We start from the raw sequence: 14,359 nt of genomic DNA on the forward strand, positions 1-14,359 counted from the left end.
ACATGTCCAAAGAACTTGAGACAAAGTGCCATCCTCACTTGTTAGGTGCAATGATGCTATATTTCCATCATTTTCCTTTCAAGGTATCAAACACTTTAGACATGTATAGACAGAGAGGTATGAATAAAGATTAGTCACTGGATGGTATACTTTAAAATTATTAAAATGGCAAATATTATTTTATGTACCTGAACAAAGTAAGCAGTTTTATAAGGTTAAAATTTCAAATATGTTGCTAAGTATTTTTTTTTTAGCAAGTTCCAGGAGTTTTTATTGTTTGAGTAACAGAACACATAAACCCAGGCTGAGAAGTCCCAAAGGAAACAGTGGTCGTGTTTCATTGCTAGTTGTCCTTTGGTCCTTCATCTACTAAGCACTTGTCGTATTTTTAAGATATTAGACATTGTTGCTATGTATTTTTACCACAATATTTTTATTAGAGTAATGAAATGTGCAAGGAGCTAGAGTTGGAAAATCAAAAGGGCCGAACTCATTCAGCATTTCTTAAGCTCAAGGAACTGAAGAACAAATTCAAACCTCGAGTTGCTACAATCAAGGATGCTTTAGGCAGAATATTAAATGATCCAGGAAGTATCAAAAGAAGATGGAAAGAATATACTGAGTCACTGTATCAAAAGGAATTGGCAGATACAGAAGAATTTAATGAAATAACATTTGAGCAAGAGCCTATGGTGATGAAGGAAGAAGTTCAAGCTGCTTTGAATAGCAAAAAAATAAGGCCTTAGGAATAGATGGGATACCAATTGATGTATTTCAGCTAACAGATGCTACCCTGGATGTGCTCACCAAGTTGTGCCAAGAAATCTGGAGAACAACCACTTGGCCAACTGACTGGAAGAGATCTCTATTTGTTCCCATTCCAAAGAAAGGTGACCCAACAGTGTGGAAACTACAGAACAGTATCATTGATTTCACATGCAAGAAAGATTCTACTGAAGATTATTCAAGAACGACTGCAACAGCACATCAGCAGAGAACTGCCGGAAGTCCAGGCTGGGTTTAGAAGGGGTCGTGGTACTAGGGATATTGTAGCTAATGTTAGATGGATCTTAGCTGAAAGCAGGGAATACCAGAGGAATGTATATCTGTGTTTCATTGATTATGCAAAGGCGTTTGACTGTATGGATCATAACAAACCGTGGCTGACTCTGAGAAGAATGGGAATCCCAGAACATTTAATCATGCTAATGCGAAACCTATACTTGGACCAAGAGGCAGTCGTCAGAACAGAGCAGGGTAACACAGCATGGTTCAAAATTGGGAAGGGTGTATGCCAGGGATGTATCCTATTCTCCATACCTTTTCAACCTGCATGCAGAGCAGATTATCTGAGAGGCTGGGCTCTATGAGAAGTGTGGCATCAGGATTGGTCACGATCTATTAACAATCTATGTTATGCAGATAGATGACACAACCCTACTTGCTGAAACTGAGGAGGACCTCATGCACTTGCTGCAGAGGGTCAAGGAACTGCAGCCTTCAGTTATGGATTGAGGCTCAATGTCAAGAAGACAAAGATTCTCACCACTGGACCAATCGGTAGCATCAGGATGGATGGCGAAGAGATTGAGATTGTTCACAGCTTCAGTTTGTCAGCTCCACGGTCAACATTCTTGGCACCAGCAGCCAGGAAAGCAAAAAACATATTGCGATGGGAGTCTGCTGTTAGGGACCTCTCTAAAGTACTCAAGAGCAACGGTGTGTCTCTGGAGACTAAGGTGCATCTGATACTGGCCGTGTTCTTTGCAGTCACTTGTTCTGCATCAGAGAATTGGACAGTAACCAGGGAGGATAGAAGAATTGATGCCTTTGAACTGTGGTGATGAAGAAGAGTATTGAATGTACCATGGACTGCCAGGAAAACAGATTCATCCTGGAGAGGGTTAAACCAGGCTACTCCTTGGAGGCAAGGATTCTGGGGCTTCATCTGACATACTCTGGACATGTCATAAGGAGGGACAGGTCCTTGGAGAGGGACATCCTTGCGAGGGACAGCGCAGGAGAGGAAGACCCTGTATGAGGTGGATTGCTTCAGTGACTGGGGTAATCGGGGTGGGTGTGTCAGAGGCAGATTGGCATAGGATAAAGCAGGGTTTAGGGCTGTTGTACATAGGGTCACTATGAATCATAAGCGACTCGATGGCATATAACATCAACAGGAAATAATTAAAATTACTTATTGCATGGCTTCATTTACAGTGCTCAAGGACAGGAAAACTATATGGGGAAAACTTGCAAATCTCACATGGTGCACTTCTTACATTCTAGGAAAGAAAAAAAAAAGGGTAAAAAAAAATTCTTCTCCCCCAAAGTCTAAGCGGTTCCCCTGTGCATCCATGGTTAGCAGTAGACAGGTTTCACCATCCCTTACAACTCCTTCTAAATGACTAGTTGCTCAGCAAACCTAGGATTCTGCTCTTTTACAGAGAATCTAGAAAACTATCATTTTACCTTGCTAGTAATGCATGAGGCAAAAAATTCCTTCAATCAAAAAAGTCAGACTCACAACTCTTGGCATTCCCAGTCAATCTTTCAAAAGCAGTATTTTGCTGTTTGTGCTGATGTCTGGACTCTTGAAGAAATTCAAATGGTTGGAGTTTTCAGATATACACTTTATCCAGGCATGTATTAATGTTATATGTAGGAAGATCTTCTTGAACACTTAATGGTGCTGTCATTAGTGGAATATGTATAGTATACACCTTGCAAAAGCCAGAAGCCATACATGGCAGAAAACTAACATAGAAGGAAAATGAAAAAAACACGCCATAGAAAAATACTAAGACTGAATCCCAGAGAGGTTCAGTCAAACCTTCAATCAAAGGCAGAAAGCTCCTGAGGTCCAGAAAACAAGGCCATTTCCCTGAGTTCTAAGTCTCCAAAGTTTTATTCTATGAAGCATTTGTGTTTCCAAAGTCAGATGTTTAACAAGATCCAAAGATATCAAGCGACTACCTTGCACTCTATTGTCTCGTGAGTTTATTTTCCCTACCACACAAGGGAGCTCAAGTGGCTAAGGGGAAAGGAACCGCATTTCCAATGCAAAGCTTTGTGGTTCGGATCTACCAGGTGCTCCATGGGATAAAGATGAGCAGTCTCTCCCTGTGCAACTTACTACCTCTGAAAACCCACTAGAGGGTCAGTTCCAACTGGACGGCACACGACAGCAGAAAAGTATTAAGAAAATATTTATCACTTGTGGTACATGTGTCATATTTTGGTTAAAAAGAGTCAGAGTCAGGGGTCAGCACTGTCGCTATGAGTCATATTTGACTCAAGGGCACTGAACACCACTTCCCCCCCCCCCCAACAGCACTGAAGAGTTCAGGATTTTTTATTGAACATGTTACAAAAGGAGTTTAGTAAAAAAGACCAAATCCCATGTCATCATCAGACTCCAGATTTTTCTTTCTTTGCTTCCACTTTCTTCTCAACTGGAGCAGCAGCAGACAGGAGGGCAGGTCCTCTAGCTGGTACGCCCCCAGCCGCTGGGGCAGGTCCACCAGCACCCACATTGCAGATGAGGCTCCCAATGTTGACATTTGCCAGGGCCTTTGCAAACAGCCCAGGCCAGAAAGGTTCAACGTTGACACTGGCTGTCTTAATGAGGGCATTAATTTTATCCTCCGTGACTGTCACCTCATTGTCGTGCAGGATGAGGGCCGAGTAGATGCAGGCGAGCTCAGAGACGGAGGCGATGGTGCACTGGTACCAGGCTGAAGGCTACCGGATGCGGTGCTAGTCGCCGGATGAAGTGAGGGCCTCACCCCAACGCGGCCTTAGCTTCCTCGAAAGGACCGAGCACCTTAGTGGCAACTGAGGAAAGGGTGAACACCACTTCTTTGCTCAGCATACAAACCTGAGCAGCTATGGAGAAAGGATACAGCCCTGTCCCATACTTTCCTTGATTTTAAACCACAGTGTTCCTTCGCTCTGTTCAGATGGCAGATTCTTGATCTAGGTATAGTTTTCAATAAGTACAACTTTAAGTGTTCTGAGATTCCCATTCTTGTTTCGATCCACAAAGTTAAATGCCTTTGCATAATGAATAAAACACAGACATTTTTCTGGTTTTCTCTGTTTTCAGCCAGGATCCAACAGACATCAGCAATATCATCCCTGGTGCCACAGTCTTTTTTTTTTGTTTGTGTGTGTGTGTGTACCATCAAATTGGATCTGACTGATACAGGAGGAGATTATCCCTCCTCCTCCAGCACAGCATCTGGTGGGTTCAAAACACATACCTCCAGTATTGCAGTGCAGCTTCTTGTCACTAGGCCACCAGAGCTCTCTTGCCACAGTCTCTTGTAAACCCAGACTAAACCTGGGATAGTTCTCTGTCAATGTACTCTTCTAGGCAGTTTTGGATGATCCTCTGAAGTATTTTGCTTGCATATGACAGTAATGATATTGTTAGAAAATTTCCACATTCTATTGGATGTCTTTCTTGGGAATGGGAATAAATAGGGTTCTGTTCCAGGCAGCTGGCCAGGTAGCTGTCTTCCAAATTTCCTGGCATGGACTGGTGAGCCCCAGGCCTATGTCTGTTAGTTGAACAATGTCAGATAGTATTCTATCGATTCCTGGGGCCTTATTTTTTGCCACTGTCTTCAACAAACCTTGAATTCCTTCCTTCATCACCATTAGTTCTTTATCATATGCTACTTCTTGAAATATTTCAGGGACGACCAATTCTTTTTAGTACAGTTACTCTGGTATTCCCTCTATCTTCCTTTTAAGTTTCAACTTAAATCAAGATTTTGGCCATAACTTCTCTCAGTATTGTAACTCAAGGCTTAAATATGCTTTTCAGTTCTTTCAACAGTAGAAATATCAAACGGGCACTTCTTTTTATTTTCTAACTCTAGCTCTTTCCACATTCCATTAAAACATTTTGCTTTGTCTTCTAGAGCTGCCTTTTCCAATTTTCTGCTCATTTCTTTTACTGCACCATCCCTTCCCTTGGTTTTGGCTTCTCAGTACTATAGTGTAATTTTCAGTCTCTTCTGACATTTATTTTGGTCTGTTCTTCCTCCTCTGTCTCTGTACAACCTTTTGCTCTCTTCATGTAATCTCGCAATTCATGTGGTCTTTATCATGGTTCAATGACTCATACCTGTTCTTGGGATTTTTAAATCAAAGTGGGAGAGACTAAAGGTCTGTATTTTGGGTTTTATAAACTTATTTTCGATTGATTCAACTTCAACTTGAATTTGCACATGATTAACTGTTTTAGTCAGCCAGAAGTGGGCAGTCTGTTCCAGTCAAGCCAACAAATCAGCCTGGTTTTGACTAATATTGAGCTGTTCCAATGATTCTCTTCTCAGATGCCCAGGAATAAAGCTCAGAAGGCAAGAGGGGATAGGAAAGGAGCAAAACAGTAAGCACAGGAAGGATAGTGAGAAAAGTGGAGACCAAAAAAACATATATCAATTATTGAATAGAAACCCATATGCTCTGTAAATCCTCAGTTAAATCACAATAAAAAACTAAACAAAATCAAAATTTGAGGCACAGGATGTTTTCAAGAAAGTGAAAAGACAATGTTTGTTTTATTTAGTCACTTGGTTTTCACTAACATTTGCAGTTTTAACTGATTAAATCATACCCTATATGTAGAAATTATTAACTATTTTAGGATACTTTTAATTTTCCCTTTGGTTTCTAAGTAATAAATGTTAGTGTAAACAACATAACTCTCCTCTACTAGCCTTTACAAATTATTATAATAGATAATCTCTAAATATTGTATAAATTGTGAAATTCCAAATTTACTAGTAACATTTTCAAAACCTTGGCAATATTTTAAGAGTTAAAAAATATGTTTGTACTTTCTATTGTTAAGAGCTGTCACTTCAGAACTGACTCATAGCTGACCCTTCAGCACATTTTCAGAGATGAAAATCCTATGAGAAGAATGCTCATCTTTCTTCCAATGTAACTGATGGATTTGAACTGCATGCCTTTGAATAGGGACCACAACTCACTGCCACTAGGCCACCAGAGCTTCTTAACTACTTTCTAGGATAACAAATATTTGGCTGTGGGAACAGGATAGGCAGTCTCCTCCCATGCAATTTACTGCTGCTGAAAACCCGCAGTAGGGTTGTTCAGCTATGGGTCAGTTCTGACTCTACGGTACAGAACAATAAGTTTCTTTTAATAATCTAATGATTATTTTTTTTGTACTAATAGGTATTGTTAGGTGCCACCAAGTCAACTATGATTAATACCAATCCTGTTAATAGATCGAAACTTTGCATTATTCTGAATCATTGTCATAATCTCAGCACACATACTGGAGGAGGTAGGCTTTGGAAAAAGACATCATGCTGAGAAAGACAAAGGGTCAGCAAAACAGAAAACCTTCAATAACATGGACCAAAATGCGCTTAAGCATGATAGAGATCTATTAAGGAAACAGGCAATATTTTTTGCAAAACAGACATACTGAGGAAAATGGAAAAGTGGCAACTTCCAGGAAAAAAATGATCTAAATTTAAAGTCACACATCTAAAATGTATTCTACATACAAAGCTCAAGTTTCGTAAGTGAGAATTAAGCCACACATACTCACTCTGTAAAAAAGATGTACTTAGCCTTACTAGAAATACTTAGTCTTCAAATTAACTCATAAGTAATATACAGAGAAGAGTTCAAATTTAAGGTCTATAGGTTACATTTTCAGTTTTAGAATGTAATTTGGAATATATAGAATCCTTTAAAGTAATATCTGAAAATGTAGGCATCATATATTTTTATTATATTTTAAAATTTGGGCAGATAAAATTATGACAATCAGATCCATACAAAAAAATACACTTCCAAATATTTTATCAAGCAAATAAAAACAATCTCCATTTATTTGCTCTTTCCAGAAGTTAATGTACAGTAAAAATTTTATATTGTGTATCACACATATAATTAAACATACATAGAAAATGAACAAGTATTGAATATCCAGAAACAAAAGTAAAAATAAATAACAATGATAAAACTTTAAAAAATAATGCACATTTTCAAGAGGAAAATATGATTTTAATTATATATACATACTTTTATACTTAATAGAAAGCCATCTCTTTCAAATTGCACATAACATGGAACCAATTAAGCATGATTTTTATGGCATGTAATACTGTAATCTTCTCAACTCACTGCCGCTCATGAAGGCCCCCCTCCCATCTGGTTTCCAAGGCTGTTACTCATAACTAGAAGCCATTTCCAACGAGCCACTGGTCGATTCAAACCATCAGAAACTTGCTGCCTTTGGACTAGCAGTGTCATTCACCACAGACTAAGACCTCAAGCTCCGTACTATAATCCTAGATAAAATACATAGATCTGTCATGTAATAAAAAGGTATGTAGTACTTTTTTGAGAAACACTGTCTTCCTCAACTCACATTAACCTGTAGAAATCCTATAAAAGGCTTTACAGGAAATTTCACAAGAAAAAATATTAAAAAATTATTGTTTTTCCCACTCTGGACTGCTCTTCAGTCAAAAATGGGCTTCAAAGTAAACTTGAGAATACATTTACTATAATTCTGAATACTTTACTTTTATACTAAGACCATTTCTTTGTTCTATAAAATACTGTGTAATTAATCATGATTGGCAATCTGAGCAAAAGAAAATCCTGGTAAACTGGAGTCAGTTTATCCTTTATTATTTTCATAAATATTTTAGAACATAAGAATTTGTGGACAAGAAACCTAACCCTCAAATCACTGACACTTACTCTTCTAAGGAGTGCTATTATATTTATTTTTAAAAATCCTGCTTAATTTTTTTCTTAGGAAAATCAAAGGTATCATCTTTGTACTATGGCACAGCCCTCAATTCAGAGAAAAATACACTTTGGGAACCAGAAAAGACTGCACAAAGGTTGCAAGCAACCTGAAAAGCTCGTGGTGAAAAACATTGAAGTCCTGTAGGTAATAAAAAAATATGTGCAGACTTAATTACAAATATTTACATTTCAAAACAGAACTGCGAGTCAAATACTCAGCCAGTCAATATTAATTCAAGTTATTTTAAAATGTATGATAATGTGCCCACAATATTTGTGGCCACACTTGAATGCATAGAATTTAACACACCTTGAATGCATAATGCAAAGATAAGAGTTCTTTTACCTGTTACCTATGCCTATAAAGCAAAACTATATACATTAAAAGCTGTACAATCAATAGTAATTAGCAAATTTTTTATTGTCTTAAAACACACGTACATTAAGTACTACTAATTTCACTCATTTGTTCAACAACCTGTCCTAAAATTTCATCAACTACATCAACATCATAATTTACTTGCTGAAGATCTAGGTCAGGCACAATCATGGCCAGCAGTTGTCCCACATTAACACGAAGTGATCGAAGCTTGAGGCTGCAATATAAACATTAAAGTTTTAGAAGATAAATGTAGCTTAACATTTATATGAAGTAAAAACTAACTATTTGGTTAGCACCAATACATTCCTAATTTGCAGATTTAAAAAATATACCAATTAACTTGTTAAATACATAAACTAGAAGATAATTTGCAATTAGAATTATCATGATCAACTAGAAAGCAATAGTGAGCTACTAGAAAAAACATTAGTTCAAGAATAAGAATGTATCTCTTTGTGTTTCCTTTTTTCCTGAATAAACGGAATTGATCCTTAAAATATGCTCTGTTATGCACATTATAAGCATTAAAGGAGGAAGGAAAATTATATGACCAAATAATTTCACATAACTCAAAGTAAAATTAAAGATGTTTTACATCATAGGACCTTGCTGAAGCTATATGACATCATTCACAGAATAACAATGTTACTATATATATTTTTAGAAAACAAGTGGTTTTACTGAAAACTACGGATTAAATGAACATTATCATTTTTTTCAAAGTATATGTAAATATATCTCATAGTATTCCAGACTTTAAAACCTTCAAAAAAGGATTTAAGCAATTAAATAAAATCTCTACAATTTTAAGGCAATTTCTGCACAAAGATCAGTAGATATATGGATTAAGAATATCACAGTGCCTTCGTTTGGGACCTGGTCTTTCCCACAAATACAATACTTCCTTATTTAGTTTAAAGATCTTTCTAGGAGAGAACTGTGTAAGAATTGAACATCCTTGTGCAGAAAACACACAAAATGCTTTTCAAGCATATTACTTTTTTGACTACAGATGCATACAGAAAACTGCAACGTTTAGATAGGAGGTCTTCCGGCCTAATGGGTAAGAATCTGTGCTGCAATTCAAAATGCACTTGGTTCAAATCTACAAGCTTCTCCACAGGAGAAGAATGGGCAATCACTGTGCCATTTACTACCTTTCAACACCCGCTAGAGGATCAGTTATGAGTTGATTCCAACTCCACGGCAGGCACATATCAATGGCTAACAACTGCCTGCCTTCAGTATAGATTACAATTCAACATAAAATAAAAATGCTCACAAATGGGTCAATAAACTAACAGTATCATGACAAACAGATAAAGGATTTAAATAATCAATTACTTGGATTCACAACATCCATACAAGTGGCAGTCAAGAAATTAAACTATGTATTGCAATTGGCAAATCTCTTGAAAAAGACTTACTCTCTTTAAAGTGCTAAAGAGCAAGGATGTCACTTTAAAGATTAAGGCACACTCTATCTTCTGTGCATGTGAATTCTATGACAATGAATCAAACTCATAGCTAGCCGACTCATAGCTGTTCCTTCAGTGGGTTTATCAGAGGCTATAAATGTGATGGTATGAGACTGTCCATCTTTCTTCCTAGGATTTGCTAGTAGGTTCAAATTATCAGATAGGCTTTGCCTTTGGGTGAGAAGCACAACTCTCTGCAAACTCCATAACCAAGACAAGTTAGTTAATTTATATAAGCCTCAGCTTCATTATCTATACAAAAATAATTGTTCTTTTACATGGTTGTTAAAACAAATGAACTAATAATATAACTTCATGCATATTCTATGTATATTTTGAAATAGTCTTAAAATATTAAATCAATGATAAGTTACTGTACTGCAAGTATGATACTAAGATGATTATTGTCATATGCGTCTCAACCCATGTGACACAACTGCCTAACAGGCTTTTCTAGGTTATAATCTTAATGAGGGCAGAGAGTAAATTCTATCCCACAAAGCTACTGGGTGGTTGGAGCTCCATACAAAGATAATAAAAAAACAAAAACAAAAAAAAAATGGTGCCACATTCAAAAGTAACCGAAAAGCAAATAAACTGAAAATGTTAAGTTTCATATTACACTTACAAATATAGTCTTGACCCACCCAATTTTTAACAATTCTTGAAACAACAGGTTAATTTTCACTTTCCCTCAAAAACTATTCCAAATCACTGTGACCCATTAGATGCATTATTCCTGCTAAATTTCCATTTCAGTTAAATGGAATCTGAACTATCAGCTCATTGAACTATTAGCTCTGATTCCCTAGGGAACAAGAAGTTGTGCTGTGATTCCAAACAAAGACTGATGGTCTGAATCCACCCAATGCTCTGCAAGACAAAGATGGACAATCTCCTCCAGTATAATTTACAGTCTCTGAAAAAATACTGGAGAGTCAGCTATGGGTTCATTCAATAGTAATGAGTGAGTTTTATCTATGATAATAGACCACAGCAGACAATACCTTCCTTTGATAAAACAATTCATACTAGCATAAAGTATGGCAGCCAGAATTGCAAATGAAACAAACAAATCTCACTTAATATTACCTTTCTCCATCAGCATAACTTAGAGATTCTTCAATGTTACTTGAAGTTGAAACGGTTCCTATCTGCTGAGTTGTAGATTTTAATTGTTCAACTTCAGTTTTAAGTTCTTCACATTGTAAACGGATCTGTGATTTTTCCATTTCTAACAATTCAACCTAACAAAAAATAGAAATAATTTTGTAACTGTACAACCTAAAACTCTTAATGCCAGAGTGTAAATTTAAGTTAAGAAATGTCAAAAGAGGGGGGAAAAAATGTCAATAAACAAAGCTCTACTTGGCTTGCAATTTTACCTCTGCAGCTTTTTACACTGGAAGAATGCAATGCTTTCATTAATACTTGACCAAAAAGAAACAATATATAAAAAAATGGAAAAACAAAAATACAAGTTGCTTGCATTATGTTAATGTCACTGGGGTTTTCATTTCTTTACTCACCAGATAAAAAGGGGTTTATTTTGAAATAAAATTGTCAAATTTTATTGTAAATTAACATCTCTGAATTGTTTTATTCAGTTAACTTTTTTCTTAGATTCTATTATTCTCATATTTTGAAAGTTGACAAATTTATTTTCTTTTTTTAATTGAGATTTTACTGAAAGTTTATAGAGAATTTAGATTCCCATGCATTCATTGTTACACAATTTTCCTCCCTGCCCAGTTCCCCCAAGTTCGCTTTTCTCTTTGAAAAACAAAACAAAAACCTTACATTGTTGTACACAGATAAAAGTTATAGTAGTTAGCTTATAATTTTTACATATTTTCTCATTAGTCCATGAATCAACATTTCAAGATGAAGGTTTGAAAGAGCAGTTATGTTTTTACTATTTCCAGAAGGAATAAGTCAACACAGCTCTATACTGTGGATTCCAAACTCTCCCCCACCTACTACTTCTCCCCCACCTTACCTGAAGCAGGCAGAGAATCCTATTTACAAAATCCTCTTACAAGTTTGAACAGAACCACTCCTCATTTATAAATATGAGTAGGGACTAAAGCTAGGTTTTACTATGAAAATCAAAATTATGCAAAAACTGAAGATGTCACATGAGATTACCAAACAGAAGATCACTACAATATTGTCTCAAGTGTTACATCATTACGTATGTGCCAAACCACTGTCCATCAACACATGGAGTTAATAAGCCAGACACAAAGGACAAAGGTTAATGGTTCCACTAATATGAAACATCCAGAACACAAACAACACAAAGAAAAAGTAAACCATGGTATACCACGGTTTTTAGAAAGGGGAAAGGGAGAAATCAGCAGGGAAGCATATTTTTCAAGGTCTGTAATACTCTTGAATATCCATGATTCTATTAAGTGAAACCACTCACCTCATTTTTATACTGGTCCCGCTCAATGCTGCATTTGTCCAGCTGTCTAAATACGTCGTCAAGCTGCACAGCCATGTCATCCATTTCACTTTTGCTCTCACTGCTGGAACACTGACTACATTCAGCCTTCACATGCTGCAAAGCACTACACTGTTTTTTAAGGCTTTCTATTTCTTCTAAAGCTTGTTGATACTGAGATGCTATGTAGTCTGGACTTTCAGATTTGCCATTAATACTTTCAAGTAAAAATAAAGCATCCGTTTCAGTAGATTGATGGCAAGTTTCCTTTTTCACATATTTGTCATTCATTTCTACTATCCTCTGCTGTAATACTTTCATCTGGTCAGTAAGAGTATGGCACTGTCTTTTATAATTTTCTCTTTCTTGGGTAACTAACTTGAGCTCATTTCTCACTTCATTTAACTTACAGTCAACATCACCTGACGATTTAGCAAAGGTTTCCTGGGTTCCATGTATCTTTGCTTCCACTTCTACACAGGATGTCAGTGCAACTGTATCATTCCTTGCATCTATGGCATCTTCCACAGCTTCTTCCTTTTTAACAACCAAATTTGGAATTTCAGTCTGTGTGGCTGCAGTAGTTCCATGGTCACATCTGGATGATGTGCTGTTTGAACTAGTCTGACCATGAGGTTCATTATCACTCACAATCTCAACCTGAACACTACTCTGACACTGTTCTACGTGAATCTGTTCTGATTTCATTGCTACATCATGGTCTGCTGCAGGTTTGGGAGTACTGTTTTCTTCCAAGATGATGACATCTTCATCATCATCATTATTATAAGATGAATTTTCAAACGTCTGACTACTCAATTTCCGATTCTTTGCATTCAGAATTGAAGAACGAAAGGAAAGTCTCCGTTTCATGCTGAAGGGAAAAGAAACCCCAAACACATATAAATTATAAAATATAAAGATGGACAAACCAGATTACTTTGTAGTAATAATCCTAATAAATACATTTTTGCAACATTCTTAAAATGAAACTATTTTGACCTTGTAAGATTTCCCATGCTCTGGAGAAAGATCTTTGTCATCTTTCACCATCTGTGGGCCCAGAGTTCCCTGGAAATTTATATGGGATGAAAATTCCTCTTATCAATCTTCCCAAGGTTCTAGGAGGTTCTTTCTCCTCACAGGGATCCACAGCCCAAAGTGTTTATCTTACATCCACGTATTTCTTGATTGTAGGTGGTCCCTCTGACCTTTTACAGCTTATTTAATCTCTACCTCAAAAGAGACTGATTCAAGCTATAATCGAATCCTATATATTGTATCCTACCATAGTAACCTGTGGTTGTTGAGTACCTTCAATTCAGAACCGACCCACAGCTGACCCTGCAGTGGGTTTTCAGAGGGAATAAATCACACAGGGGGAGACTGCCAATCTTTCACCCATGGAGCAGCTGGTGGATTCGAACCATGTACCTTTGTCATGCCAATGCTACTCCTAATCACCAAAGCACCCTCTTAGCATATATGCTTCTAATTCAGCCACATTAACATAATATCATAATCAAAACCAAACTGATTTCCTAGACTTGACCCTAACTCACAGTTAACCTTCATCACATTTCTAAAGTTTAAAACCTTATAGGAGGAAACTGTGTCATCTTTTTCTCCCTGGTAGATTCAAAATGCCCACCACTGTAAGTAAGCTATCCAACATAGAGTGCGCTGTATTCCATGGCTTCTTTCACTAGCATCATAGACCTCAGGATTTAAAACACAAAAGATAATTACATCAAATAAGAAAATTGAAGGCAATTTACTAAATAATACTAAAAATCACAGCCTAGCAAGCTGATACCTCTTTTATGGTATACAATTCAATCCAAAAGATCCAAAAAAGAACTCTTGTCCTCTAGTGCCACCTATTATCCCAGACCTCTATTCTATATTCTTTAGCTTGGTGAAAAATACTGTAAATCACATCTATAAACCATTCTTATCAGCATTCAGTGACTGAAGGCAAGTCACAAACAGCACTGTCTACCTCTCCAGAATAAAAAAAATTTCCCTTAATTAGAAATTACTTCAATTTGCTTAGTTTTCTATGAATTTATCAGCAATTACTTTCTTTCTTACTTGGAGGAAAACCAAATCTCTTTCCAGATCTCACATCTTCCTCTTTCTTGAGCTTACTTTTCTCAGATTTAAGTGGTACAATTTCTAATACCATCTGCAACAGACACTATCAAACATCAAACTCAGTGTCACGCAGTCAAT

At 36.7% G+C, this 14,359-nt stretch overlaps 1 protein-coding gene and 1 pseudogene across 1 annotated transcript in view; both read right to left on the minus strand.

Annotated features, from left to right (window-relative positions):
* Positions 1–3,380: 3,380 nt before the first annotated feature.
* On the minus strand, positions 3,381–4,665 carry LOC102843240 (annotated as a pseudogene).
* A 3,592-nt stretch (positions 4,666–8,257) lies between these two features.
* The window catches only part of MORC3 (MORC family CW-type zinc finger 3), a 63,652-nt gene continuing 57,550 nt past the window's right edge, over positions 8,258–14,359 (minus strand). Inside the window, exons 15-17 of the mRNA XM_006886726.1 lie at positions 12,107–12,998; positions 10,768–10,922; positions 8,258–8,411 (exon numbers count right to left, since the gene is read on the minus strand). Coding sequence (XP_006886788.1) covers positions 8,258–8,411; positions 10,768–10,922; positions 12,107–12,998 — 1,201 coding nt within the window. The remainder of the gene's footprint in view (positions 8,412–10,767; positions 10,923–12,106; positions 12,999–14,359) is intronic.

The sequence above is a fragment of the Elephantulus edwardii genome, unplaced genomic scaffold (genome assembly GCF_000299155.1).
Source record: "Elephantulus edwardii isolate Elephantulus edwardi_28Jun2011 unplaced genomic scaffold, EleEdw1.0 scaffold00051, whole genome shotgun sequence".
Taxonomy (NCBI): domain Eukaryota; kingdom Metazoa; phylum Chordata; class Mammalia; order Macroscelidea; family Macroscelididae; genus Elephantulus; species Elephantulus edwardii.